Raw genomic sequence first — 24,994 nt, forward strand, 5'->3', positions numbered from 1 at the left:
CTCTGTGGGGACACCTGGGATTTGGAGGGCACTCAGAGTTTTTGCTGAGTTGTGGCCACAAAGGATGGTGACAAGTGTGCCCCTTCCCCGAGCTATGGGGAAAAGCACCAGCCCCCACCCCCTCCAGAGATTCAGCCTTTCCTAGGTGAGGAAAAGAAATGCAAATTGAGGCTTATTAACAACCAGCATCTATCCCACCCTCTGGAAATCCTCTTATGCAGAACACCAGGGCTACATTCCAAGGCACTGAGTAACTGAGACTACTAGCCACCAGGGAAAAGCTAGAGGATAACTGAACCTTTCCTGGGCTTGCAAATCTAACCAGGAAAGGAAGACTTGACAGTGTTTAACGTGGGCCCACCCAGCCTCATCCAAACCCAGTAGAGGGGACCACAAACAGCAGAACATCAACACCCACAGGAAAAATTTGGCAGGCTCTAAAACCTACTGAGATAGCCAAAATGGTGAAACAAGAAACAAATCCCAAATGAAAGAACAAGAGAACTCTATCGAAGATGAGATAAATGAAATGCAGTTGAGTAAATTATCAGAGGTAGAGTTCAGAGCCATGATCTTGAGGAAGCTCAACAGCATGAGTAAGGACATCAGCACCATGAGTAAAGATATAGAAACATTAAAAAAAAAAAAAAAACAGTGGAAATGAAGAATGACACAGCAGAAATTAAGGACACATTGGAAGGAGTAACCAGCAGAGTAGAGGAAGCTGAGGACCAGATCAGTGAATCAGAAGACAGAGTAGAAAAAAATCAACCAATCAGGAAACCAAAAGGAAAAAAACAATTAAAAAACAGGAAGATAATTTAAGAGAACTGTGGGACAACTGGAAACATAATAACATTTGCATCATAGGAGTCCCCGAAGAAGAAGAAAATGGGCAAAGGTTAGAAAATATATTTGAAGATATAGTGATAGAAAACTTTCCTAACTTGGTGAAGAAAGAAGGCATTCAAATTCAAGAAGCACAGAGAGCCCCAAGTAAGAGGAAGCCAAACAGGCCCACACCACGACACATAGTAATTAAAAAGCCAAAAATTAAAGACAAAGAGAGAATCCTAAAGGCAGCAAGAGATAAGCAGCAGGCTACCTACAAAGGAAACCCCATAAGGCTCTCAGCTGACTTCTCAACAGAAACACTACAGAGGGAGTGGCATGAAGTAATCAAAGTCATGAAAAACAAGGATCTGAATCCAAGACTACTCTATTCAGCAAGGCTATCATTCAAAATAGAAGGTCAAATAAAGAGCTTTCCAGATTTAAAAAAATAAAAAAATAAAAAGCTAGGGGAAGATATTAACACCAAACCAGCACTGCAAGTTATGCTAAAAGGACTGCTGTAATTAATAGAAGAAATAGGAAGAAAAATAGAACCACACTAAACAAAAATGGCAATAAATAATATCAATTATCAAATAAATATCAATTATCACCTTAAATGTGAATGGTTTGAATGCTCCGATAAAAAGACACAGAGCAGCTGACTGGATAAGAAAGCATGACGCACATATATATTGTTTAGAAGAAACCCACCTCACGACAAAAGACTCACATAGGTTGAAAGTGAAGGGATGGAAAAAAATCTTCCAAGCAAACGGAAAGCAAAAAAAAAAAAACAAAGCTGGGGTAGCAATACTCATATCTGATAAAGTAGATTTCAAAATGAAGACTATAACCAGAGACAAAGAAGGTCACTATATAATATTGAAAGGATCTATCCAACAGGAAGATATAACCTTGGCAAACATATATGCACCCAATATAGGAGCACCAACATATATTAAAAATCTTTTGGAGGACTTCAAAGGAGAAATCAACAACAATACAATCATAGCAGGGGACTTCAACACCCCGCTCACATCACTGGATAGATCTTCTAGACAAAAAATTAACGAGGAAACACAGACTCTAAATGAAGCACTAGATCAAATGGATTTAATAAATACAGAGAATTACATCCCAAAACTGCAGAATTCACATTCTTCTCAAGTGCGCATGGGACATTCCCAAAGATAGACCACATGTTAGGGCACAACCTAAGTCTCTACAAATTCAAGAAGATTGAAATCATATCAAACATCTTCTCAGATCACAATGGCATGAACCTAGAAATCAATTTCAACAAGGACATGCAAAGACATTTGAAAACATGGAGGCTAAATAGCATGTTATTGAACAATGAATGGGATACCATGGAGATCAAGGAAGAAATTAAAAACTTCCTGGAAACCAATGAAAATGAACACACAACAACACAAAATCTATGGGACACAGCAAAAGCAGTCCTGAGAGGGAAGTTCACAGCACTACAGGCCTACCACAAGAAGCAAGAAAAATTTCTAATAGACTATCTAACCTCACAACTCAAAGAATTAGAAAGCAAACAAAAAGAAAATCCCAGAGCAAGTAGAAGGAAGGAAATAGTAAATATCAGAGCAGAAATAAATGACATAGAGACCAAATAAAACAATTCAAAGGATCAATGAAACAAAGAGCTGGCTCTTTGAAAAGATAAACAAGACTGATGGACCCTTAGCTAGATTCACCAAGAAACAGAGAGAACCCAAATACACAAAATCTGAAATGAAAAAGGAGAAATAAGAACTGACACCACAGAAAAACAAAGTTACAACTAAACTATAGAACAACCATCATTCAAAACCGCCTGAAGTGAAGCTGAATGGAAGTCCTACAACTACAGAATTAAAGCAGCAGCCACATGGAGACTGGTAGGAGGGTTGGAGGTGGATGGGCTGGTCCCACACCCACGTGTGGCCGATAAAAATCAGGAGGACACCTCGGCTGGGAAGGTCCTCCCTGAGGACTGAGGGATCCCCGTCCCACACCAGGCATCCTGCTCACTGTTCCAGTGCCAGGAAGAGAATCCCCATAACTTCTGTCTGGAAAAAAAAGCGGGAACTGAGGCTCAGGGAGGCTGAAGCTGCAGGAGCCCCAGGCAGCTCCTTAAAGGGCCCGCGCATGGACTTACTGGACTCACTCCCTCTAAGCTTGGAAGGGAGGCAGCTCGAGGGGCACCAGAGACATACAGGGAAGAACTGAGCTGTTTGGCATTGGAGCGAGGGCTGGAGAAGGGGCTTTCTCCTGGACAGATGTGCTGTCAGAGGCCTTTGTTCCTTTGGTGAGCCCTTCCCTGGGGCAGCAGACAGCCCCCATATCTGGGACTCCAGCAACCTGGCTCACACTGGTTGCCCCGCCCTGGTGACTCCCTGAGGCCCCGCCCTACCCAACTTTCAGGCCCACCCAAGCTGTTGCCAGTTGCTTAACCGTAGGATTGGCCTGTCTTGGATCCTGCTTCAGGTTTTTCCTAAATTCTTTCAAACAAGCAGCATCTGGTCTCAGCTAGCCCCATACCACTCATTAAGTAATACACTGAAACAAACAGAGGGAGGCAGCCAAAATGAGGAGACAAAGAAACAGGTTCCAAATGAAAGAACAGAACAAAACCCCAAGAAAAGAACTAAGCGAAATGGAGATAAGCAACCTAACAGATGCTGAGTTCAAAATACTGCTTATAAGGATGCTCAATGAACTCGGTGAGGGCCTCAAGAGCATAAAAAAGGACCAGTCAGAAATGATGGATGCACAGTCAGAAACAAAGGAGGCATTAACTGAAATAAAGAATAATTTACACAGATTCAGTAGTAGAGTACATAAATCCAAGAAGCAAGCCATTGATTTGGAATATAAGGAAGCAAAAAAAGCCCAGCCAGAACAGCAAAAAGAAAAAAGAATCCAAAAAAATGAGGGTAGTGTAAGGAGCCTCTGGGACAACTTCAAGCATGCCAACATTCACATCCTGGGCGTGCCAGAAGGAGAAGAGAGAGAACAAGAAGTTGAAAACCTATTTGAAACAATAATGGCAGAAAACTTCCCCAACCTGGTGAAGGAAACAGACATACAAGTACAGGAAGCACAGAGAGTCCCAAACAAGATGAACCCCAAGAGACCCACACCAGACAAATCATCATCATCAAAATGCAAAAACTTCAAGACAAAGAGAGAATCTTAAAATCAGCAAGAGAAAAGCAGTTAGTTACCTACAAGGGAGTTCCCATAAGGCTGTTAGCTGATTTCTCAAAAGAAACTTGGCAGGCCAGAAGGGAGTGGCAAGAAATATACAAAGTGATGAAAAGCAAGAACCTACAACCAAGATTACTCTATCCTGCAAAGCTGTCATTTAGAATCAATGGTCATATAAAGAGTTTCCCAAACAAGAAAAAGTTACAGTTCATCACTACCAAACCGTTATTATATGAAAAGATGAAGGGTCTTTTTGAAGAAAAAGATAAAATATATGAAGAAACAAAATGGCAATGAATACATATCTATCGACAATGGAATCTACAAACAAAATGAACAGGCAGAACAGAAACATTCTCATAGATACAGAGAACATTTTGTTGGTTGCCAGATGGGAGAGGGGTTGGGGGAATGGGTGAAAAAGGTGAAGGGATTAAGAAGTACAAATTCATTGCTAGACTGACAAACCTCAAAGGAAAGTGGTTGGGGGGGGGGCAGAAATAAACCAAAGAACTTATATGCATAACCAATGGACACAGACAATAGTGTGGGAAAAGGCGGGGGGGGGGGGGCGGGATTGGGGAGGAGGGGGCCAATGGGGGAAAAATGAGGAACATCTGTAATACATTCAACAATAAAGATTTTTAAAAAAAAAAGAAATACAAAGGATTATTAACAAATATTATGAACAATTGGACGGCAACAAATTTGACAATCTAAGCAAAATGGACAAATTTCTAGAAACACATAGTCTCCCAAAACTGGACTGGGAAGAGATAGAAAAGTTGAACAGACCAACAACAACCAAAGAAATTGAAGATGTAATCAAGACTGACCCAGCAAAGAAAATCCCAGGCCCAGACAGCTTCATGGGGAATTTTAACGAACATTCAAAGAACTAATACCCATTCTCCTCAAACTATTTCAGGATATTCAAGAAGAAGGAAAACTTCCAAACTCATTTTATGAGGCCAGTACAATTCTAATTCTAATACCAGAAAAAGACATTACAAAGAAAGAAAACTACAGACCAATATCCCTGATGAACATAGATGCCAAAATCCTGAACAAAATACTAGCAAATTGAATCCAGCAATACATCAAAAAAATTATTCACCATGACCAAGTGGGATTCATCCCAGGGATGCAAGGCTTGTACAATATTTGCAAATCAATAAATGTGATACACCACATAAACAAAATGAAAGATAAAAATCATATGATCATATCAATTGATGCTGAAATAGCATTCGACAAAATCCAGCACCCATTTCTGATAAAAATGCTCAGCAATGTGGGAATAGAGGGATCATATCTCGATATAAAAAAGGCCATATATGAAAGACCTACAGCCAACATCATACTCAATGGGCAAAAACTAAAAGCATTTCCCTTAAGAACAGGAACAAGGCAAGGATGCCCATTTTCACCACTCTTATTTAACATAGTACTGGAAATCTTAGCCACAGCAATCAGACTTGAAGAAAAAAATAAAAGGGATCCAAATTGGAAAGGAGGAAGTGAAATTGTCATTATTCACAGATGACATGATACTATACATAGAAAACCCCAAAGATTCCATCAAAAATTTACTAGACTTAATAAATGAATTGGGCAAAGTAGCAGGATACAAAATTAACGTCAAGAAATCAACGGCATTCCTATACACCAATAATGAACTCACAGAAAGAGAAACAAACAAACAAAAAAACAATTATCTTTACTATCGCAGCAAAAAAAATTAAGATACCTAGGAATAAACTTAACCAAAGAAATAAAGGACCTATTTGCACAAAACTACAGCTCATTAAAAAAAGAAATAGAGGAAGATATATAAAAGTGGAAACACATACCTTGTTCATGGATTGGAAGAACTTACATCATTAAAATGTCCATTCTACCCAAAGTAATCTATAGATTCAATGCAATCCCCATCAAAATACCAACGACATACTTCACAGAACTAGAATAAATACTTCAAAAGTTCATATGGAACCAAAAAAGACCTCGAATAGCCACAGCAATCTTGAAAAAGAAAAACAAATTTGGAGCGATCACATTACCAGATTTCAGGTTATACTACAAAGCTACTGTAATCAAAACAGCCTGGTACTGGCACAAGAACAGGCACATAGATAAATGGAACAGAATAGAGAACCCAGAAATGGACCCAAGACAGTATGCTCAATTAATATTTGACAAAGGGGGCAAGAGCATACAGTGGAGTAACGACAGCCTCTTTAATAAATGGTGTTGGAAAAATTGGACAGCTATATGCAAAAAAATGAAACTAGACCATCCACTTACATCATACACAAGAATACACTCAAAATGGATAAAAGACTTAAATGTGACTCATGGATTCATAAAAAATCCTTGAAGAAAATGTAGGCAACAAAATATCAGACATCAAACGCAGAAGAATTTTCACTGATATATCACCCAAGGCAACAGAAACAAAGGAGAAAATGAACACATGGAACTACATCAAACTCAAAAGCTTCTGCACAGCAAAAGATACAATCATCAAAATGGAAATGCAACCCATTGTATGGGAGAGCATAATTACCAATGATACATCAGATAAGGAGTTAATTTCCAATATATATAGAGTGCTCATACAACTCAACAAAAGGAAGACAAAGAACCCAATTAAAAAATGAGCAGAGGAACTAAATAGACACCTCTCCAAACAGGACATACAAATGGCTAAGAGACATATGAAGAAATGCTCAACATCACTAATCATCAGAGAGATGCAAATTAAAATAACAATGAGGTATCACCTCACACCTGTAAGAATGGCTGCCATCATCAAATCATCAAACAACAAGTGTTGTCAAGGGTGTGGAGAAAAGGGGACTGTAGTGCACTGCTGGTGAGAATGCGGACTGGTGCAGCCACTATGGAAAACAATATGGTGTTACCTCAAAAAATTAAAAATTTAATTGCCATTTGACCCAGTGATCCCACTTCTAGGACCATACTCTAAGAAGCCTGAAACACCAATCAGAAAGAATATATGTACCCCCATGTTCATAGCAGCACTATTTACAATAGCTAAGATCTGGAAACAGCCCAAATGTCTATCAATAGACGAATGGATAAAAAGCTGTGGTACATATACACAATGGAGTACTATGCAGCTATAAGAAAGAAAGATCTCTCATCCTTTGAGATGACGTGGAGGGGCCTGGAAAATATTATCCTAAGCAAAACAAGCCAAACAGAGCAAGACAAGTATCATATGATCTCACTTATTTGTGGAATATAATGAACATAGCAGTCTGAGTAATGGGGTAGTCCCAGAGATGTGGAAGTGGGGTACAGACTGACAATCCCCAGAAGAGGGGGTTGTGGGGGAGAGAAAAACCACAGAACTTATATGCATGATGCATGAATGATGGACATGGACAACAAAGCTGGGGATAGGGTGGGGAGGGAAGGATAGGGGGAATCAGTGGGGGGAAAAGGAGAAACATCTGTACCAAAAATTAATTAATTAATTATTAATTAATTAATTAATTAATTAAAAAAGCTGAATAGATTGTGACAATGTAGATACTCAAAGTATTCATTAAAGAAGTATGGTGGTTAGAATGGAAAGTAGCATAATGGTTTAGCAAGGTTGGAGGAAATGTCTCTGTTTTATAGCAGGAGGAAGGCATGTACATATTTGTAAACCAAAACAAAAGGAACACTGGAGAGGGAAAATTGAAGATTTAAAAGGAATGTTGACCCTTTAAATGCAAAAATTACTACAGTAGATGAAGCAGCAGAGAAAGAAAGTTTCTAGTACATTCTTAGAAGACAGAAAGCAGTTGAAAGACTGGTAACTGACTCAAAAGATGGGAAGAAGTTAGAACCTATGTAGTGCAGGTTGGGGAAAACTGGTGAGATATGAGCCAGGTTACCACGTCAGACACCTGAGAGACTTTTCACTAGGGGCACCATCCTCTGCAGAAGCTGGTGAGGGTGTGTGTGTCTGTGTGGGTGTGTGGGTGTTAAAAATGAGGTCCCCAGGTTAGTTATCTTCTCTCTCCTCATCCAGTTAGACAAGAAGTGAGAGGTGTATTCTTGAGAGAAATTGAGCCAGAAAGTCTCTAGGCTGGGGGTAAGCAGGATAGTGAGTGCAGGAAAGAGTCATGGCACCAAAAACAGAGGAATAAAGTAAAATTTGATACTGAATTGTGTGACCCACACACACAGACCCTGCTTCCAGATTGTCTTCAGCCAGGGAAAAATCTTTACCTGTGGGGAAAAGGTAAATAAAAGGATTATATTCTATTCTAAAGCAGGAAATACCAGGACTTTATGGAGAGACTGCATGTGCCTAGAGACATAATCTTCCTACATTAACCTTTGAGGGATCTCAGTGAAATCCTCCAGTTGACTGTGCTTTGCAGTGTAGCTGATTCATTGATACTCTGTGCCAACATGTATAAACTTTGCAAAGTTTCAGTGTTTCTTTTTTTTTTTTTTTTTTATCCTTACCCGAGGATACTTTTCCATTTTTTGTACAGATAGAGTGGGAGGGAGAGAGAGAGAGAAACATCGATGTGAAGGGACACATCGAGTGGCTGCCACCCGCCCGACCAACCAGGGCCGGGGACAAACTGCAACCGAGGTACATGCCCTTAGCGGGAACCGAACCCAGGTCTCTCCGGACCGCAGGCCGACGCTCTAACCGCTGAGCCAAACTGGCCAGGGCTCAGTGTTTCATTCTTAAATATATATGGACTACAGTGAATCACCAGAAATTAGAGTATAGCTTCTAACATGGAACAGAGAGGCCAAACTATCAAACAGGAAAAACAAACCTGGATGAAATGGAGGCATTCAAGGATGCAGAGAAAAACATTTAAAAGCCCACCAACTTGCCCTGGCTGGTTTGGCTCAGCAGTTAGAATGTCAGCCTGTGGACCAGAGAGACCCGGGTTCGGTTACCGCTAAGGGCACCTCGGTTGCAGTCTGTCCCCGGCCTCAGCTGAGGTTGTGTGGGTGGCGACCAGTCAAAGTGTCTCTTTCACATCGGTGTTTCTCTCTCTCTCTTCCTCCCTCTCTCCTTCCTGCTCTATCTAAAGATAAATGCCCCCCCCCCAAATGTCCTCAGGGGAGGATAAAAAAGCCCACCAACTTGATAACATAAGAGATTTTAAATGCTACATCCAGGATGGTTTGAAAAAGAAAATTTTGGGGAAAAATTAACAAAAATTGATGTTTAATTGGGAAATATCCAAGAAAGTAGAATAAATAAGGAGATGGGAAAATATAAGAGAAAGGGTAAGAAAACTAAGTAGTTAATATAGAAGTTAAATAACTGTCCAAAAGAGAAGTTCCTGAAAGAGGGGATAAGAGAAAATGATATGGAGTAAATAATTTTTAAAAACTTACAAAAAATGTTTTTCTTAGTAATGTACAGCCCTTATTGAAAGGTGTGCCCAATACAATGAATGGAAGAAAAAGCCCAGGAAATAGTGTATTAGATTTTAGAACACTTGAGATAAAGTTATGATCCTAAAAGCATCAGTAGACCACGAATTGGAAGCAAGGCGAAAACACATTATTATCGCAGGTAGTGGTGGATGGGGACCTGCTGTATAGGTTGAAGTTTCCTTTTTAAACAGAGTTTTGATGCAGCTTGTTCAGAATTTCCACTTGGAAGTTTATGTTTTGGTGTCACCTCTCACCTAGATTTTATCCACCTTTCAAATTTATAGGTGGTCCCAAAGATAAATGGCAGACACAAATGCTGGTTGTTTTGTTTGTTTTTTAATGAACAACATTACTTGAAACCAGCATAGTAATGATCATTATACTGGTGACTTTTCAGTGAAAATGCAATATTAGAAGCTTGCTTTTATTTTGTTTTTTTGTTTTTTTTAATCCTCATCTGAGGACATTTTTCCATTTTTTGTACAGACAGAGTGGGAGGGAGAGAGAGGAAGAGAGAGAGAGGGAAACATCGATGTGAAAGGGACACATCGAGCGGCTGCCACCCGCACGACCAACCAGGGCCGGGGACAAACTGCAACCGAGGTACATGCCCTTAGCGGGAACCGAACTCGGGCCTCTCCGGACCACAGGCGGATGCTCTAACCGCTGAGCCAAACTGGCCAGGGCGCTTGCTTTTATTTTGATGCAATGAAAAAACAAATGATTTGCAAATCAATTTCTCACTTAAGAGGAGATATAATAATGTAGATGCGATAAAGTTGGTTGCCTCTCTTTTTTAACATCCTCAAAAAAGATGAAATTATATATATCACACATACACACGTACACACACACACTCACACACATTCATAAATGTGTATGTTACCCAGTAAGTAAATGAGAACTTTAGGCCAGCACAGCTTTTTCATATATTTTTTATTTTATTTTATTTTATTTTTATTTTCCTAACCATGTGACTTTGCCTTGAATGCAGAGTAAAACCAAAAGCCAGGGCTTCTCCAGGACAGTTTGGTTGTCAGTTTCCGTAGTTGTCAGTTTCAGTAGCCCTTAGTGTAATATTCGAAGTTAGCAGTTTGCCATCTCAATGCCTGGTGTTTTATTTACATAAACAGCTTCTGGCTTTGTTAGTCCTTAAGAGAATTCTTACCTGCTTTTCCTCATGGTTGTTGTTTTTCTTTTAAAAAAAAGCAAAATCCCTGCCTTACAGAGTTTTTACATACAGTGCAGGCAATTTTAAAACTCAGCTTGGAGAAATGTATTTCTCCTTGTTTGCCAGTGAAAGTCTAGATATGAGACATGTTCGCTGTAAATGGTTTCCCCCTGAGTTTCTTCCGTGTCCAGGGAGACTCGTGAAACAAAATTAAGGCAGAAGGATAGTGGACTGTCTTTTGGCTTTTCTCTGCTACCTAGAAAGAATGTGCTTATTTTATTTTCTTTAGGAATAAAAGACAAGCTAAAACCTCTTTGGAGTTTTTTGTTTTTTTTGTTTGTTTTTATCAGTGTTAAATTGATAGTAGGAATTCAGTATTAGGAGCTCATTTGCAAAAGTATGTATAAATAAAGCTTATTCTTTGGGAAATACACTTTTAATTGTTTGCAGGTTCTTTGAAATGCTTTGTACTTCTCTATATTGACAAAACCAAGAGGTACTATTTATTTCTTTCTAAATCTCAACTGTTTGCCAAACTGCAGAAATTCCGAGATGCTCCTCTGTTGGAACATCTTGTTGAATAAGGCCATATCATAACACAGTACTGTAGCCTACTCGCTTGCTTTTATATACCCCAAGCTTGCACTGCATCATACTTGAAGATATAAAAAAGGGAAAAACCAAAAATTGCAATTACATAGGTATGCTGCTTTCATACATCTGCTAAGTAGATTACTATGAAAAAGCATAATGAATCATAAATTTATGGAGAAAAATATGACTGAGATTGTGTATTACATAGAAGTTCATTCCTAGGTCTCCTTTCTTTGCCTTCATCGGTTTTCCCACAGTACTTCTGTTCTCCTCCACAGTAAGATGTTTCCTCAAGGCCTTCCTGAGGAGTATGCCATAGCAGCCGTGTTCCGTGTACGAAGAAGCACCAAGCAGGAACGGTGGTTTCTATGGCAGGTTTTAAACCAGCAGAATATGCCACAGGTGAGGAACCATGGAGCTGTGCTCAGGCTGAGTGCTTCTTGGAACTGTGCACAAATGCAGGAGCATCCTAATACTCTGTCCTTCAGAGGAATCATCGACAGGAAAGTTCGAGTGTTCTCTCAGTTAGGATGATCTTGCTGAAATCTGTAATATGGGAGTCTGATAGGTGAGACAGTATTAGTTTTCCTTTTTACTTCTAGATTCATATTTTGTCTAAAGACACTCAAACTGCCCTCCCATCCACTTTATTGACACTCAGTCCACTTCACTGATAATTTATCTGCAATCATTTCTGATATTATGTATTATTTTTAAAAGCCATTCATTGTTGCATCTGAAAATCCTTAGTGAACTAAGAGGGGAGATATGAATGTTGATCCTCTCAATAAAAATTTATTGAACACATGCTATATGCTAGTTAGTGACAAAGATAAAAGATTTTAAAAGTATAGTTTTTATTCTCAGGAGCATAAGGTCAAAGGAAATGTCATCTAGGAAAACAACATATTAGAGCACAGTCACAGTGTAACCAGTGCAGTGGCAGAGGTAAGCTCAGAGTTGGAGGGTGGGGATGATGGGAGCATAGAAAGGACAGCTGCCCATAGGAGGTGGGGAGAGTAAGAATCTAGGAATACTGTCAAAGAGATGGCATTTGGGCAGAAAGACAGGGGTGTGGTTGCTCTGGTGAGGGGAGATGAACCTTGCTTTTCCTTATTGGCATCATCCATTTGTGATCGCTTCTATACACATTCATTAAATTGACCTTTTAATATGTTAATACAGCCACAATTTTATGATAAAAAGATGCACTAAACTGATTCTGTCCTCTATGAAAATAATTTTCTCTACACCATGCAAATCATCTAAGTTTAAAGTTTATCTCAGTTTCTAAGCTAAGAGAAGTGATTATGTTCTTATTCTTGTAGAATTAGTAGCATTTAATTCTTGAATTACTCATTGAAATACACACACACACACACACTCTTAGATGTTCTGTCTAGAAAGAAGCATATTACATTCATCAGAATACTATATATTCAGACCATTTTGTAACTAGATATTTGCTGTTCTTTTATGTTAACCAATCTAGAGGTCACAGATGTCACCTAAAACCTTTTACTAAGTTCCTGTTATGCTAACATGAATGTTGAGTTTTTATTTGTGTACTTTAATCACTTTAAACACTGATATTAAAATATTTAAAGGTAATTTGAATTTTTGTAGATTTCTATAGTAGTTGATGGTGGAAAGAAGGTGGTGGAATTGATGCTCCGTGCTGCTGAGGGAGAAGTGTTGAACTACGTTTTTAAAAACCGAGAGCTCCGTTCTTTGTTCGATCGTCAGTGGCATAAACTTGGCATCGGTATACAATCCCGGGAAATTTCACTCTATATGGATTGTAGTTTAATTGCAAGCCGGCATACTGATGAAAAGGATGCTTTGGACATTCAAGGAAGGACTGTTATCACCGCACGAGCTTCAGATGGCAAGCCTGTGGACGTGAGTTGTGATGTTGGTTGAAAGAGAACCAGTCAGATTTCTAAATTAAAACAAAATATCTTATTTAAAACTTCTTCCTTTGGTTACTCTGTAATACATGGCCTTCTCAACACTGTTGCAATTAATTTACCATCAGACATGCGAAGGATAACTGTGTATTCCAACAATATTTTCACATATGTTATCTTCTATGTATTTTCACCCATTTTTTCCAGCCTATGAATTTAAAAGAATTGGGTCATGCCTTTAAAAATAAGATTATTAAAATTAAATTTTAGTAAAAGTGAAAATATAGTACAAGAAGTAAGCTTGGTGCTAGGCTTATGTTTTGAATAGAAAGCACTTGGAAAAGATGAACTTTAAATGGTTCCAGATTCTCTGTTTTCATTCAAGCACAGTGGGCTGTTTGTTCATCCTCAGAATAGCAACAGCTTTGTACTGCAGACTATTTTTTATGAGCTAGAATGATTTTTCAGGGTTCTAGTGTACTAAAACATAGCCACTGATTGTACCAGTTGGTCATTTGGATGAGAGAAGTTAGATAGTAAAATCCTTTTAGATATAAAGGTCCTTTCAAAATTACATTTGATGTTCAGATGATAAAGATTTATAACTGATTTCTCTAGAGAAGGTCTGTAATCTTTAAAAAGTGAGGTATATCTAACTTTGATGACTTTACATTTTCTTGTGGGTAGAATCATGAAAATCATATAAAAAGAATCTGAATGCAGGTCGCCAATAGGAATTGGTATTGCAGTTAAGCCAAAGCGCTTAACTGTTCAATTTTATTTTGAAAGTATAATTCTTTGCAGATATATATTTGGCCAGCTAATTTTACACACATGCATTTTTTTTTTCCAAAAAATATTATTTTTAAACTGTCTTCCCTTAGAGACAGTGAACACATCAGTGAAAATGCCATAACTGGGGCTCAGTGAAGATCAGCAAAATAGGCCAGAGCACAAGCCAGTCCTGGGGACAAGACATCACACATCTTGGAGAGTGAACTAGCTTGGGGATCAGACAGATGTGCTTGCAAATCCTACCTCATCTACTTAACTGTTATGATGTATCTTGTTAGCTGTTAATTTATTTGAGTCTCAGTGTCCTCAATTATAAGAGTGTTGATAGAATCACTTGTTATTGTATAGAGTATTGCTGTAGTGCCTAGTACTTGGTCAGTTCTCCATAAATCTATTTATTTATTCAGGACCAGACATGGCATTCAACCTTAGCATAAGAAAGTAGGGAAAAGAAAGAATACCTTCTATTCCTGCTCTCAAAGTTCTTAAAGGCTAATGGAAGGATTAAAGTCTATGACAGTAAATGGTTGCTGCTGATAAAAACAGTATTAATTAAAGTAACAACAATACTAGCCAGAGCTTTCAGAAAGGTATCTCCAAAGGCAAGGGAGGAAGTGGAGACCAGTGGCTGGAACAACAGAAGTATGACTCCCAGCAGCAGTTGGAATATAGGCAGACTGGAAATTAGCTCCAGGGAATTGTAGCAACAGTAGTAGGTAAAGGCAGTAATACCTGCGGCATGTACCAGACTTTGGGACTAGAATCTGGTCCTTATAGGACTAGTGAGAGAAGTGGGCTTTGGTCTCAGAGAAACTAAAAGAACCAAAGAGTACACTAAGATAAAATCATAATCTTCAGGGAGAAACAGCAACAAATTATTGTAAGAGTGGGGTCCAGGCTCAGAGCTCATCCTCTGAAGGTTGAGTGTCTATCCTGTGGCATTAACTTCTCACCCAAGGAAAGAATTAAACCAGAACCTGAGGCTGAAGAATATCAGGTGTGTCCTTATAAAAACACAGATTTGAAAATTACAATGTTATAGTAGTTTTGTAGTTCAATATGGAATCTTTTCATTTAAGGATAAAATTAAAGGCGAATCACAATGCTGTAGCTTTTTCAGGAGATAGTCACTCTTTAAGTTAAATAAACAAATAAAATACTAAATGAAAAATGCTAAAACTTTAAGTGGAGTAATTTTTATTATCTCCTTGCAAGTTCTGTGATTCATAAGACCAGTTGTTGTATAAAAATGTTTCGTTTATTCAGAACGTATGTTATTGAAAAAATTCTAATGATTGTGTTTTATTTTACATATATTTCCCGTGTGCTTTTATCAGAGATAGGTGATAAAACTGATATAAAGGATTTTTATAAAAATATGTTTTTATTGCTTTCAGAGAGAGAGGAAGGGAGAGGGAGAGGGAGAGAGAGAAACATCTTTGAGAGAGAGCAAACATCTATTTGCCGCCTCCTGCATGCCCCCTCCTGATTGGGAATTGAACCTGTGACCTCCTGGTGCATGGGGTGACACTCAACCAACTGAGCCACACTGGTGGGCAGGATTTTTTCAACTAAATATACTGTGTGATAAGGGTCAGTAAAAGATTTAGCCCTAAACATTTTCATTCTAAAGCACTGTGTTAATGAAAGACTTGAAAATAACTAATGAACAACAAAGGTATGATTAAACTAGGTCAATTATAGTTTCAGTGTCATGGCTACTTGATGAGATTCCAATAAAAAAAAAATTGACCATCTCTCTTCATTTAAGTAACACAATTCACATGAAGGGCTTAGCACAGTGGATGGTACATAATAGAATTTCAATATTTATTGACTATGTTGATAACAACGATGATAAATAAGTTTTAGTTAAGAAAATGAATTGTTGTCCCCCTTCTTCATTCGACATAATGGGTATATTACTGCTTGGAATTTCATTAGCCTATGTAAGACAGCGTATTTAAACTTTATAAGTAAAAAATAATTTCATTAACCATGCAAAAAGTTATACAAAAGAAATTAAATTTTCTTTCATCTCAGAATTTTGCATTGGCTGCAAATCTTAGGTCATGAACTCACAAGATGTCTGAAGTTCTTAATACTTCCAATGAACTGAACTGATTTGTTCATCTCAGTGTAGACTATTAGTTATAGCACTTTGCCTTTTTTTTGGGGGGGGGGTGATTTAGAACTGCAGATATCTGCTTTCTATTATCATAACATTAATTATCATAATATTACAGTTGGGTCTTTCTGTAGAAAGTACTTATTGACTTCAAAGTAATGTATAATCTAGCTCTGTTATTGTGGGAGACAGAGAAGATGTGGAGAGAGGCAGAGGGAGGGAGACTAAGGCAGGGAGGAGTGGTGGACAGAAGAGGTTGCTCCTGACCTGTTTTATATGTCCAATCATCATACAACTAATTATTAATTAAATTATTAAACTTTCAACCACAAAGATTTAAAATGGCTTATTTGTAACAAAAATAAATTAATAAAATAGCTTATTTATGTGCCTCTTATATTGAAATTTTATTAATAGTCTGTACTATTTACTTGCTTTTGTTTGATTGTTTGACCTTGCATTTAAAGGCATGATAGTATTTTCCTTGAACTACTTTAATTTCATGTTCAAATGCCAAAAACTATGAATCTGTGGAGCAGATTAATAGAAGGTATCAGTTATTTTTGTAAAGATTGTGAGTCCTGCTCATAGTCAAGACTATGCCCATTTTATATAAAATCCATAGTTATTAGACAGAATGCATGAAAAACAGATTAAAAACTAAACACCTTTTTTTTTTCTTATTAGGAAGTGACTATCTTTTTCATTTCTCAAATAGATCTGGAACTACAAATGAATTGTTTTCTATCATGTGCTCAGACCTTTTACTTTTTACTTTACTTGTTTTCCCAGAATATTTATTTTCATTATCTTCATTTTTGTGGGGATATACTTTATTATAGTGAATAGCAATATCTTTCTTTAATTAAATATTTCTTTTTTATTATTTAAACTTTAAAATAACTAGCAAAGGTTTGCAATTTTTTTAATTCCTTGATTTCCACTATATATAGACTGATCTTGATAACTGAATCTGTTTCTCAAATGGTCCATCAAAATCATGCTCCTAAACTAATAAAAATATTAAAAATATCTACTGGTAATTTATTTGTATTAGCTTCTTTTTTCTTACCACTTAAATTGCCACGATTTTTAAGTGCCTAAATGTGATTTCCTAAAAAACTAATGATATATCTTTTACTAATTTTTTAATAGATTGAACTTCACCAACTTAAAATCTACTGTAACTCAAACTTCATAGCTAAAGAAACTTGTTGCGAAATACCACATACTAAGGTAAGTTCATTTTCTTGGCATGTGAAGAATGTAGAATGCCAGTTGCCTAGTCTATAGAATCCAAAAGTAGGGCAGCACTGAGCACCTTCTGTTCAAGCCGTGTGAGTAATTTGTTCTAAGTAAGAGCCCCATCTTAGAGCTTTCCCATAGTTTCTGCTAAATATTTTAATCCCAGCCTTCCGTCCTGAACTTTGGGAATAATATATCTTCACTTTGGATGCAACATAAGTAAAAGAGAATTTATGCTTTTCTCCCTCAACTATGTTGTAACAGTAGAATCATAGTTCTCCAGGTACAGGGTTGTTAAATGTGTGATCATACCTTATTCACATTCATTTCCCTCCTCTAGCCTGTCTCCTGGATAGTTTACTTTTGTGATAGATTTTTCATCTGCATCTTTCTTTTTCCTGTGACTATCATGCTCCACCTTTGCCTATTTCCTAGATTGTTGCATTATTGTCTCAACTGCCCTACCTGTCTTCAGCCCTTTTGCTTTCCAGCATAACCAGAATAAGACTCTGAATCGCTGCTTTGTATATTCATTTTCTTTCTTCCACTAAACATTTATTATTCAATGACATTGATCGTCTAGACATTGTGTTAAGGAACAAGGCATACAGACATAAACAAGGCATAGTCTCTGCCCTCTACTCCTCTTTCTCAAAGCCTTTGATTGTTCACTGTTGGCAACAAAATATAAATCCAGAATAGACCCAGAGACATAGAAATAGTAGGGTTCAGACTGACAAATCTCAGAGGAGGGGTCGGGGGGAGAGGGAAGAGATAAACCAAAGAATTTATATGCATATATGCATAACCAATGGACATAGGCAACAATGCTGTTGGGGTGGGGGGAATCGGGAGAAAGGTGTCTATGGGGGAAAAAGGAGAAACGTCTGTAACAAAAATAAATTTTATATATCTCCAGTTTCTTAGCCTCTCATTCTTAATATTTCCAACCTAACTGTACAACTATTACTTTATTGTACCAATCTTCTATTCCAAAGAAATTCCAAATTTAATCATTTCTATCTTTCTCATTGTGATGGTCATGTGTGCCATCTTATATTATTAGATATAGCTGTAATTTATTCAACTACATTTTAAACTCATTGAGGGGATTTATATTTCTGTACTTTAAAAAAAAAATGACTAGTGCTTTGTTTTTAGAGGATAGTCAAAACATTGTTTCATGACTTGTTGACTAACAACTACTGAAGGAGATTGATGGGACAAAAATGTGTTTGAAAGGGATAACTTTCAAGACACCTTATAGAAAGAACATATGAAAAGTAAAAGTAAAGGGTGAAAATGTTTTTCTTTGTATCTCAGATTTTCCAGAAGTTCTACACGCAACCATAAAAATTTATATGAAAATTTTTATCAATAGTTAAAAATGTTTTTTGCTTTATTGATTTTTAGAAAGGAAGGGAAAGGGAGAGAGAGAGATAGAAACTTTGGCCACCTCCTGCATACCCCACACTGGGTATCGGGCCCACAACCTGGGCTTGTGCCCTGACTGGGAATCGAACCGGTGATCACTTGGTACATGGATTAATGCTCAACCACTGTGCCACAGCAGCGGGGCTTATCAATAGTTTACTAATGCAAAAAATATTTTTATTTTTTATCACTCATTATGTGTTATAGGATAATAATGTGACCAGTTGACTCAAAGCAAGCTAAGTCTTTGAAACTTTTATGTTTTGCTTATGTAACTTGTTTTATAAAGCATATCTCTAATTCAGTTTATGGCTCTTATTCCCAGTAAAATGAAAGCTAGCCAAATGTCTTTCTATAAATATCTAAAAGGATAATTTAGAATGCCAATCTACAGACTTGAATTACCTAGACTTCGTGGAGTCACACATTTATATCTTGAAGATGTTAATTCTTCAAAAGTTTTTTTAAAAATAATCATGCTTTTGTGATGTAAGAGCTCTTAAAATAATAATTTTTTTGTGATTGAAAAGTAACAATGATGGTTTGATATATCCAAATAATATATTTTTGATCAATAATTAGTACTCTGTGTTATCACAGAGTATAGACATTTTCAACTCAAATGATGAGAAAACTGTTTAAGGCAGTATAGGTGATGGATTTGATAGAGTAGATTATTAAAAGTAGTGACATGACTTCACAAATTATGAAAAATAATTTAAATTATGTTTCAAAAATACTATTTAGGAGTTAGTTTTAAAGAGTAGAAAATAAGGTAGAAATTCATCTCTAACTATGGGAAAAAAACACAAAAGACTGTTTATTTTTCTGCTGATAATTATTTGGAGGAACGTCAACATTCTGTTAATGATTAACAGAAAATAGAACATGTTATGTTTTGCAAATAGAAATGCATAGTTTGGAAGATAAATAATTATATAAAAGCCACTTAAGTGCATCTGCTATAATTCTGACATCAACTGTTGTTTTGGGTGTTTTTTTTTTTAATGTGTTGAATTTAGAAAATTGTAACATACTTGCTTAAAAATCTAATTTTGTCCTGGAAATTCAAATTAGAGATGTTTTTTATTACTAATTTTTATAGCATATTTCAAAAATGAAGTTTATTCAAGATAACCTATAAATATACTTCTTTACTTCTATTGATTGATTCAATTTTCAGTTTCTAAAGCAGTCCAGTTTCATAACTGCAGATATAAAATGAACAAATATGAACAGAAGGAGGAAATCAGGAACATTTGCTGAAAGTAAATGAGAAATTTGATTAAAATGTTGAGGGCCAATTAATTAAATATGTGTCAAATCAAAACCAGAGATTTCACAAGGGGAGAAATACTTACTTGTACATTTTATGTTTCCTTTAGGTAATTTTTGGTGTGTGTGGACAGTTTTATAGTGAAGCCTGAGATGTACTTTTAAAATAATTTAAATCTCCAATTAATACAGTTAATCATTTATCAATAGCAAAAGTGTAAACTTACTGGATCTCGATTACCTGACTGGGAACCAACCTATGGGGCAAGAATTGGCTAGAAAATTATATCAGATTATATGCACTAAAGGAACTATTTTGGTGATAATCGTATCATTCTAATGTATTTCTATGCTGTGGACTTGGAACATACTAAGATAGCTAATCATTGAATCTGGAAAGAGTCAATGTGATAGAACAAGTGGGAAGAGAAGAAACTAGTCACAGTGTTACTGGGTGCTATTTTTCTTACATTCTTTTATTGTTCTCACAAGCATTAGAGTACTACCCAGTTTTCAAAATGATTTGTAATTTTTTTTAAGTTATGCATGTTTATTATAAAAAAACTTAGAAAATATAGCCAAATTCAGAGACAAAATTAATACCAACCATGATTTTACCACAATAAAGAACCATTGACAATCTTTTAGTTTTGTATTCTGACCGTATTTTTCATGCACATCTAATTTGTAGTATACAAAGTCATATGTGAACTTCTTCCCCTAAACTGCAAATTCAGAGTTATGAAATTACAAATTCCAAGTTACAAACTGTGGTGAGGAGGGAGCCTGGTGAAGGATGTTGGGATGAAAGGATGGGATGTGTTTGTCCTCTGTAGACTCCCCATCTGGATTGATTTTTTGAGAGAAAAAGTTCATTGCTTTGTAACCAAATTTGTCTTTAATGTTGTCCCAAATGTAGTGTACCCACTGGATAAATATAAAATTCACCACTTGTCTGTTACAATGGAAACTTTTTTTTATACTCACCAGAGCACATTTTTCCATTTTTGTTCAGATAGAGTGGGAGGCAGAGAGAGGAGGAGAGAGAGAAGCATCTATGTGAAAGGGACACATCGAGTGGCTGCCTCTTGCACAACCCCAACCAGGGCTGGGGACAAACCGCAACTGAGACACATGCCCTTGACCAGAATCAAACCCACAATCCATTGGTCCGTGGGCTGACGCTCTAACCGCTGAGCCAAACCAGTCAGGGCCAGTGGAGACTTTTTAATAACTTTAAAGGACAATGGACTAGAATAAGATATACTTTCATTAAATATATAACATCTTACAGTGTAAAAGAGAATTTATTTTCTACTTTTACATGCCTTTACAATCATCTTGTTGAAGTAAACTATGTCTTAAAAGTTCAAATTGTATTATTTTATTTTAAATTGTGTTCCTAAAACATATACAGATATTATTTGTATAAATTATTTTATTGTAAAATTCAATTATTATACATGTTTGTTATTACTGTATTTGTCATAAAGTCACCTGTAGCCTGGCCGGTGTGGCTCACTGGTTGAGTGTCAGTCCATGCACCAAGAGGTTTCAGGTTCAATTCCCAGTCATGATACATGCCCAGGTTGTGGTCACGATCCCTGGTGGGGGTCATGCAGGAGGCGGCCAGTTGATGTTCTCGCTTGCTGATGTTTCTCTCTCTCTCTCCCTCTCACTTCCTCTCTCTGTAAAGTGAATAAAGAAAAAATATTTTAATAAATAAATAAATAAAGTCACCTGTAATAGCTTTAAAATGTCTCACCAAAACCAACACGTTGATGCATCTCTAGTGCTATCAGCATAATAAAGCAGATAGGGGAGTGGATGAAAGGGCAAAGGCATTATAAAGTTTCATATACTAATGTCAAGTTTTGGTTGATTAGAAGGTAGTTCTAACAGGTGACGCCAGTCATTCCTAGTTTGGCGGGAGCCAGTGTTTAGAATGTCAGGATGTTTGGAATTTGCCCCATTTCCTAAGGCCTCTTTTTGGATTTTAGTGCCCAGAGCAAGATGGCATTGGAAGTACTGCATCATCATCACTACCTGCTCAGGCCAGCAAAGTGTCTGCATATCTGCCAGCAAAGCAGGAACGTGAAGACCAGTGTCAGTGCATTCCAAACAAGGTATGCTAGTATTAGTCTATGCCCACTGAAAAGCCACTCCACAGGGTGAGCCAGGCCCCTTGCGTGGGACCCTAGTGCCTAGAATGCGCTATCCTTTAGTGCTAGTTACATTACATGCTTAAGCCACTCAGTCATGGGGGTAGGTTAAGAGAAGGGGACTGGGGATAGGATTTCTGGGTTTTTATCTGGATGGTTCTGGTTCCGAGCCCATCAGACCTTCTTTTCAGGGCATGACTTAGAAAGAATAGGAAGGTGAAGAGAGGAACAACCTGTACAACAGACAGTGTTAGGTACTTAACGTGTGCCAAGAATAGGCTTCAGTTCTGCGCATTCACAGTTGAAGTGCCTGCTCTTCAACACATATACAAAGGCACCACAGAGTATGTCTTTGTTGTGCGCAGACTGTATTTGTCCAGTATCCCCAACTTATGGTGATCTCCTTCTGCCATAAGTTGTATGGGAAATACTTAAAGAATTTGTTTCCCTTGTACTGGTATCGTCCCCCGTGAGAAAAGCTGGGCTCATGAACCTACATCCACTCCTTTTCTGGATATTAATGGCAGTCATGGGGCCTGTGCTAAGAGTAGGCTGAGGGATCTCTTGATGGCCTTCCTCTTTGCCTAAACCCAAGGAAAGAAAAACTTGCCACAGTGCCTCAAGCAGGATGTCCCCTGGCACTGTGACCTAAAACATGCCCTAGGATTTAACACACCCTGCTACTGCTTCACCCCTGGCTGGAGGAGTGGGATTGGGGTTAGGTGAAAGTTTAGAGGAATCTTACATTTTCTCTAGCAATTAATGCTGTACAGTAAACTCCGTTGAAAGTCAAGTACAAGGTGCAGGGGCCCCCTAGAGGAGCAGCACAGGTCCCAGTCCATGGAAGGTCGCATGGAGATCATAAGGGAGAGTAGTGAGCCTCCTGAGCAAGGGAAGGTGGACGTTCCAGCAGAGGTCCCAGCATCAGCTCAGAGGGGAGCAAAGCTTTACCTTACTATTGTTGGCGTAATGTTTATAAACCACTTGTCTTTAGCTCAGTGTGACAGAATGTTTGATAACAGAAATTCATTTTTGCTCAGGGAGAAGCAGGATTACCCGGAGCACCAGGCTCACCTGGTCAGAAAGGGGATAAAGGAGAACCGGTAAGACACCACACAACACTTTTGGGATGAAAGTAAATTTGTTCAAAAGTGACTTAAAAATATGTCCATCTCATTTTTTTATGTCCCAGACAAATGCACATTTTTGTTAAAGAATATCAAGGATTATGTTTAAATGCTGATCTCTGAAATCAGAAAGACTACATCAGCATTCAAGTCTGCTTTGAGTTACTATTAGAAGGCTGGATTAAAATTTCAAAAGTTCTGGAAATCCAAAACTTTGTATTTGTAAACAGGAAGCAAAATTGTGCAGCAAAAAAGTTTAGCATTTAGTTGTGCCCTAGGCTTCTTTAACATTCTGTTTTTCAAATACTTGAGTTCTTGCTTCTCTAGTCTGCTGATGGGTTCCCACTGAAGTCTTTCTTAACTTAATAAATGTATAACCTTCACCCAATTCTCTCACCTCTCCCACTGCCTCCGCCTCTGGCAACTACCAGTCTGCTCTCTGTATCTATGGCTTTGTTTTCTTTTTTTAGATTCCACTTGTAAGAGAGCTCATAGTATTTGTCTTCTTTGTATGACTCGTTGCATATGTATGTGTGTGTATACCCATGCATGCACACACATACACCACAATTTCTTTATCCATTCATCCATCAATGGACATTTAGGTTGTTTTCCTGACCCGGCTTTATTAAATAATGTTGCAATGAACATGGGGGTGCTTATATCTTTTAAGGTAGTATTTTTGTTTTCTTTGGATAAATATGCAGAAGTGGATTTGCTGAATCAAAAGTCCTTCTATTTTTAGTTTTATGAGGAACTTCCATACTGTTTTCCATAGTTGCTGCACCAATTTACATTTCTACCGACAGTGCACAAGGGTTTCCTTTTCTCCACATCCTTGTCAACACTTGTTAATGTCTGTCTTTCTGATAATAGCCATTCTAACAGGTGTGAGGCAAAATATCTGTGGTTGTAATTTTCATTTCTCTGATTACTAATGATGTTGAAAATCTGTTGGCCATCCATAGGTCTTCTTTGTCAAGTCAGGTCTTCTGCCCATTTTTTAATCAGATTGTTTGTGTTTGCTATTGAATTGCATGCATTCTTTACAGGTTTTGGATATTAACCCCTTATCAGATATATGATTTACAAATATTTTCTTTCATTCAATAGGTTGCTTTTTCATTTTGTTGATGGTTTCATTGCTGTGCAGAAGTTTTTTAATTTGATAAAATCCCACTTGCTTTTGCTTTTGGTACCACATTAGAAAAAAAAAATCTTCAAGACCTATGTTGAGCAGTTTTATTGCCTATTCTTTCTTCTATGAGTTTTATGGTTTCAGGTCTTACATTCAAATCTGTAATCAATTTTCATTTAATTTTTGTGTATGGTGTGAGATAGTGGTCAAGTTTTTTTTTGTTTTTTTGTTTTTTGTTTTTTGTTTTTGTTTGTTTGTTTTTGCGGGTGGGTGTCCAGTTTTCCCAACACCATTTATTGGAAAAACTGTTCTTTCAACATTGTATATTCTTGGCTCCTTTGTTGTAAATTAATTAATCGCATACATGTGGGTTTATATCTGGGCTCTCTAGTCTGTTCTATTGATCACTGTGTTTTATGCCTATACTATACTGTTTTAATTACTATAGCTTTATGGTATAATTTAAAATCAGGAATCATGATACCTCTAGCTTTGCTATTCTTTGAAGATTGCTTTGGCTATT

General features: G+C 37.3%; 1 protein-coding gene across 1 annotated transcript in view; it reads left to right on the forward strand.

Moving 5' to 3' along the window:
- COL19A1 (collagen type XIX alpha 1 chain) overlaps window positions 1-24,994 on the forward strand; it is a 325,038-nt gene that overhangs the window by 35,718 nt on the left and 264,326 nt on the right. The window contains exons 4-8 of the mRNA XM_036248752.1: window positions 11,536-11,659; window positions 12,884-13,159; window positions 17,246-17,326; window positions 22,045-22,170; window positions 23,247-23,309. Of these exons, the coding sequence (XP_036104645.1) occupies window positions 11,536-11,659; window positions 12,884-13,159; window positions 17,246-17,326; window positions 22,045-22,170; window positions 23,247-23,309 (670 nt within the window). The remainder of the gene's footprint in view (window positions 1-11,535; window positions 11,660-12,883; window positions 13,160-17,245; window positions 17,327-22,044; window positions 22,171-23,246; window positions 23,310-24,994) is intronic.

Source organism: Molossus molossus, unplaced genomic scaffold (genome assembly GCF_014108415.1).
Source record: "Molossus molossus isolate mMolMol1 unplaced genomic scaffold, mMolMol1.p scaffold_m16_p_8, whole genome shotgun sequence".
Classification (NCBI taxonomy): Eukaryota; Metazoa; Chordata; class Mammalia; order Chiroptera; family Molossidae; genus Molossus; species Molossus molossus.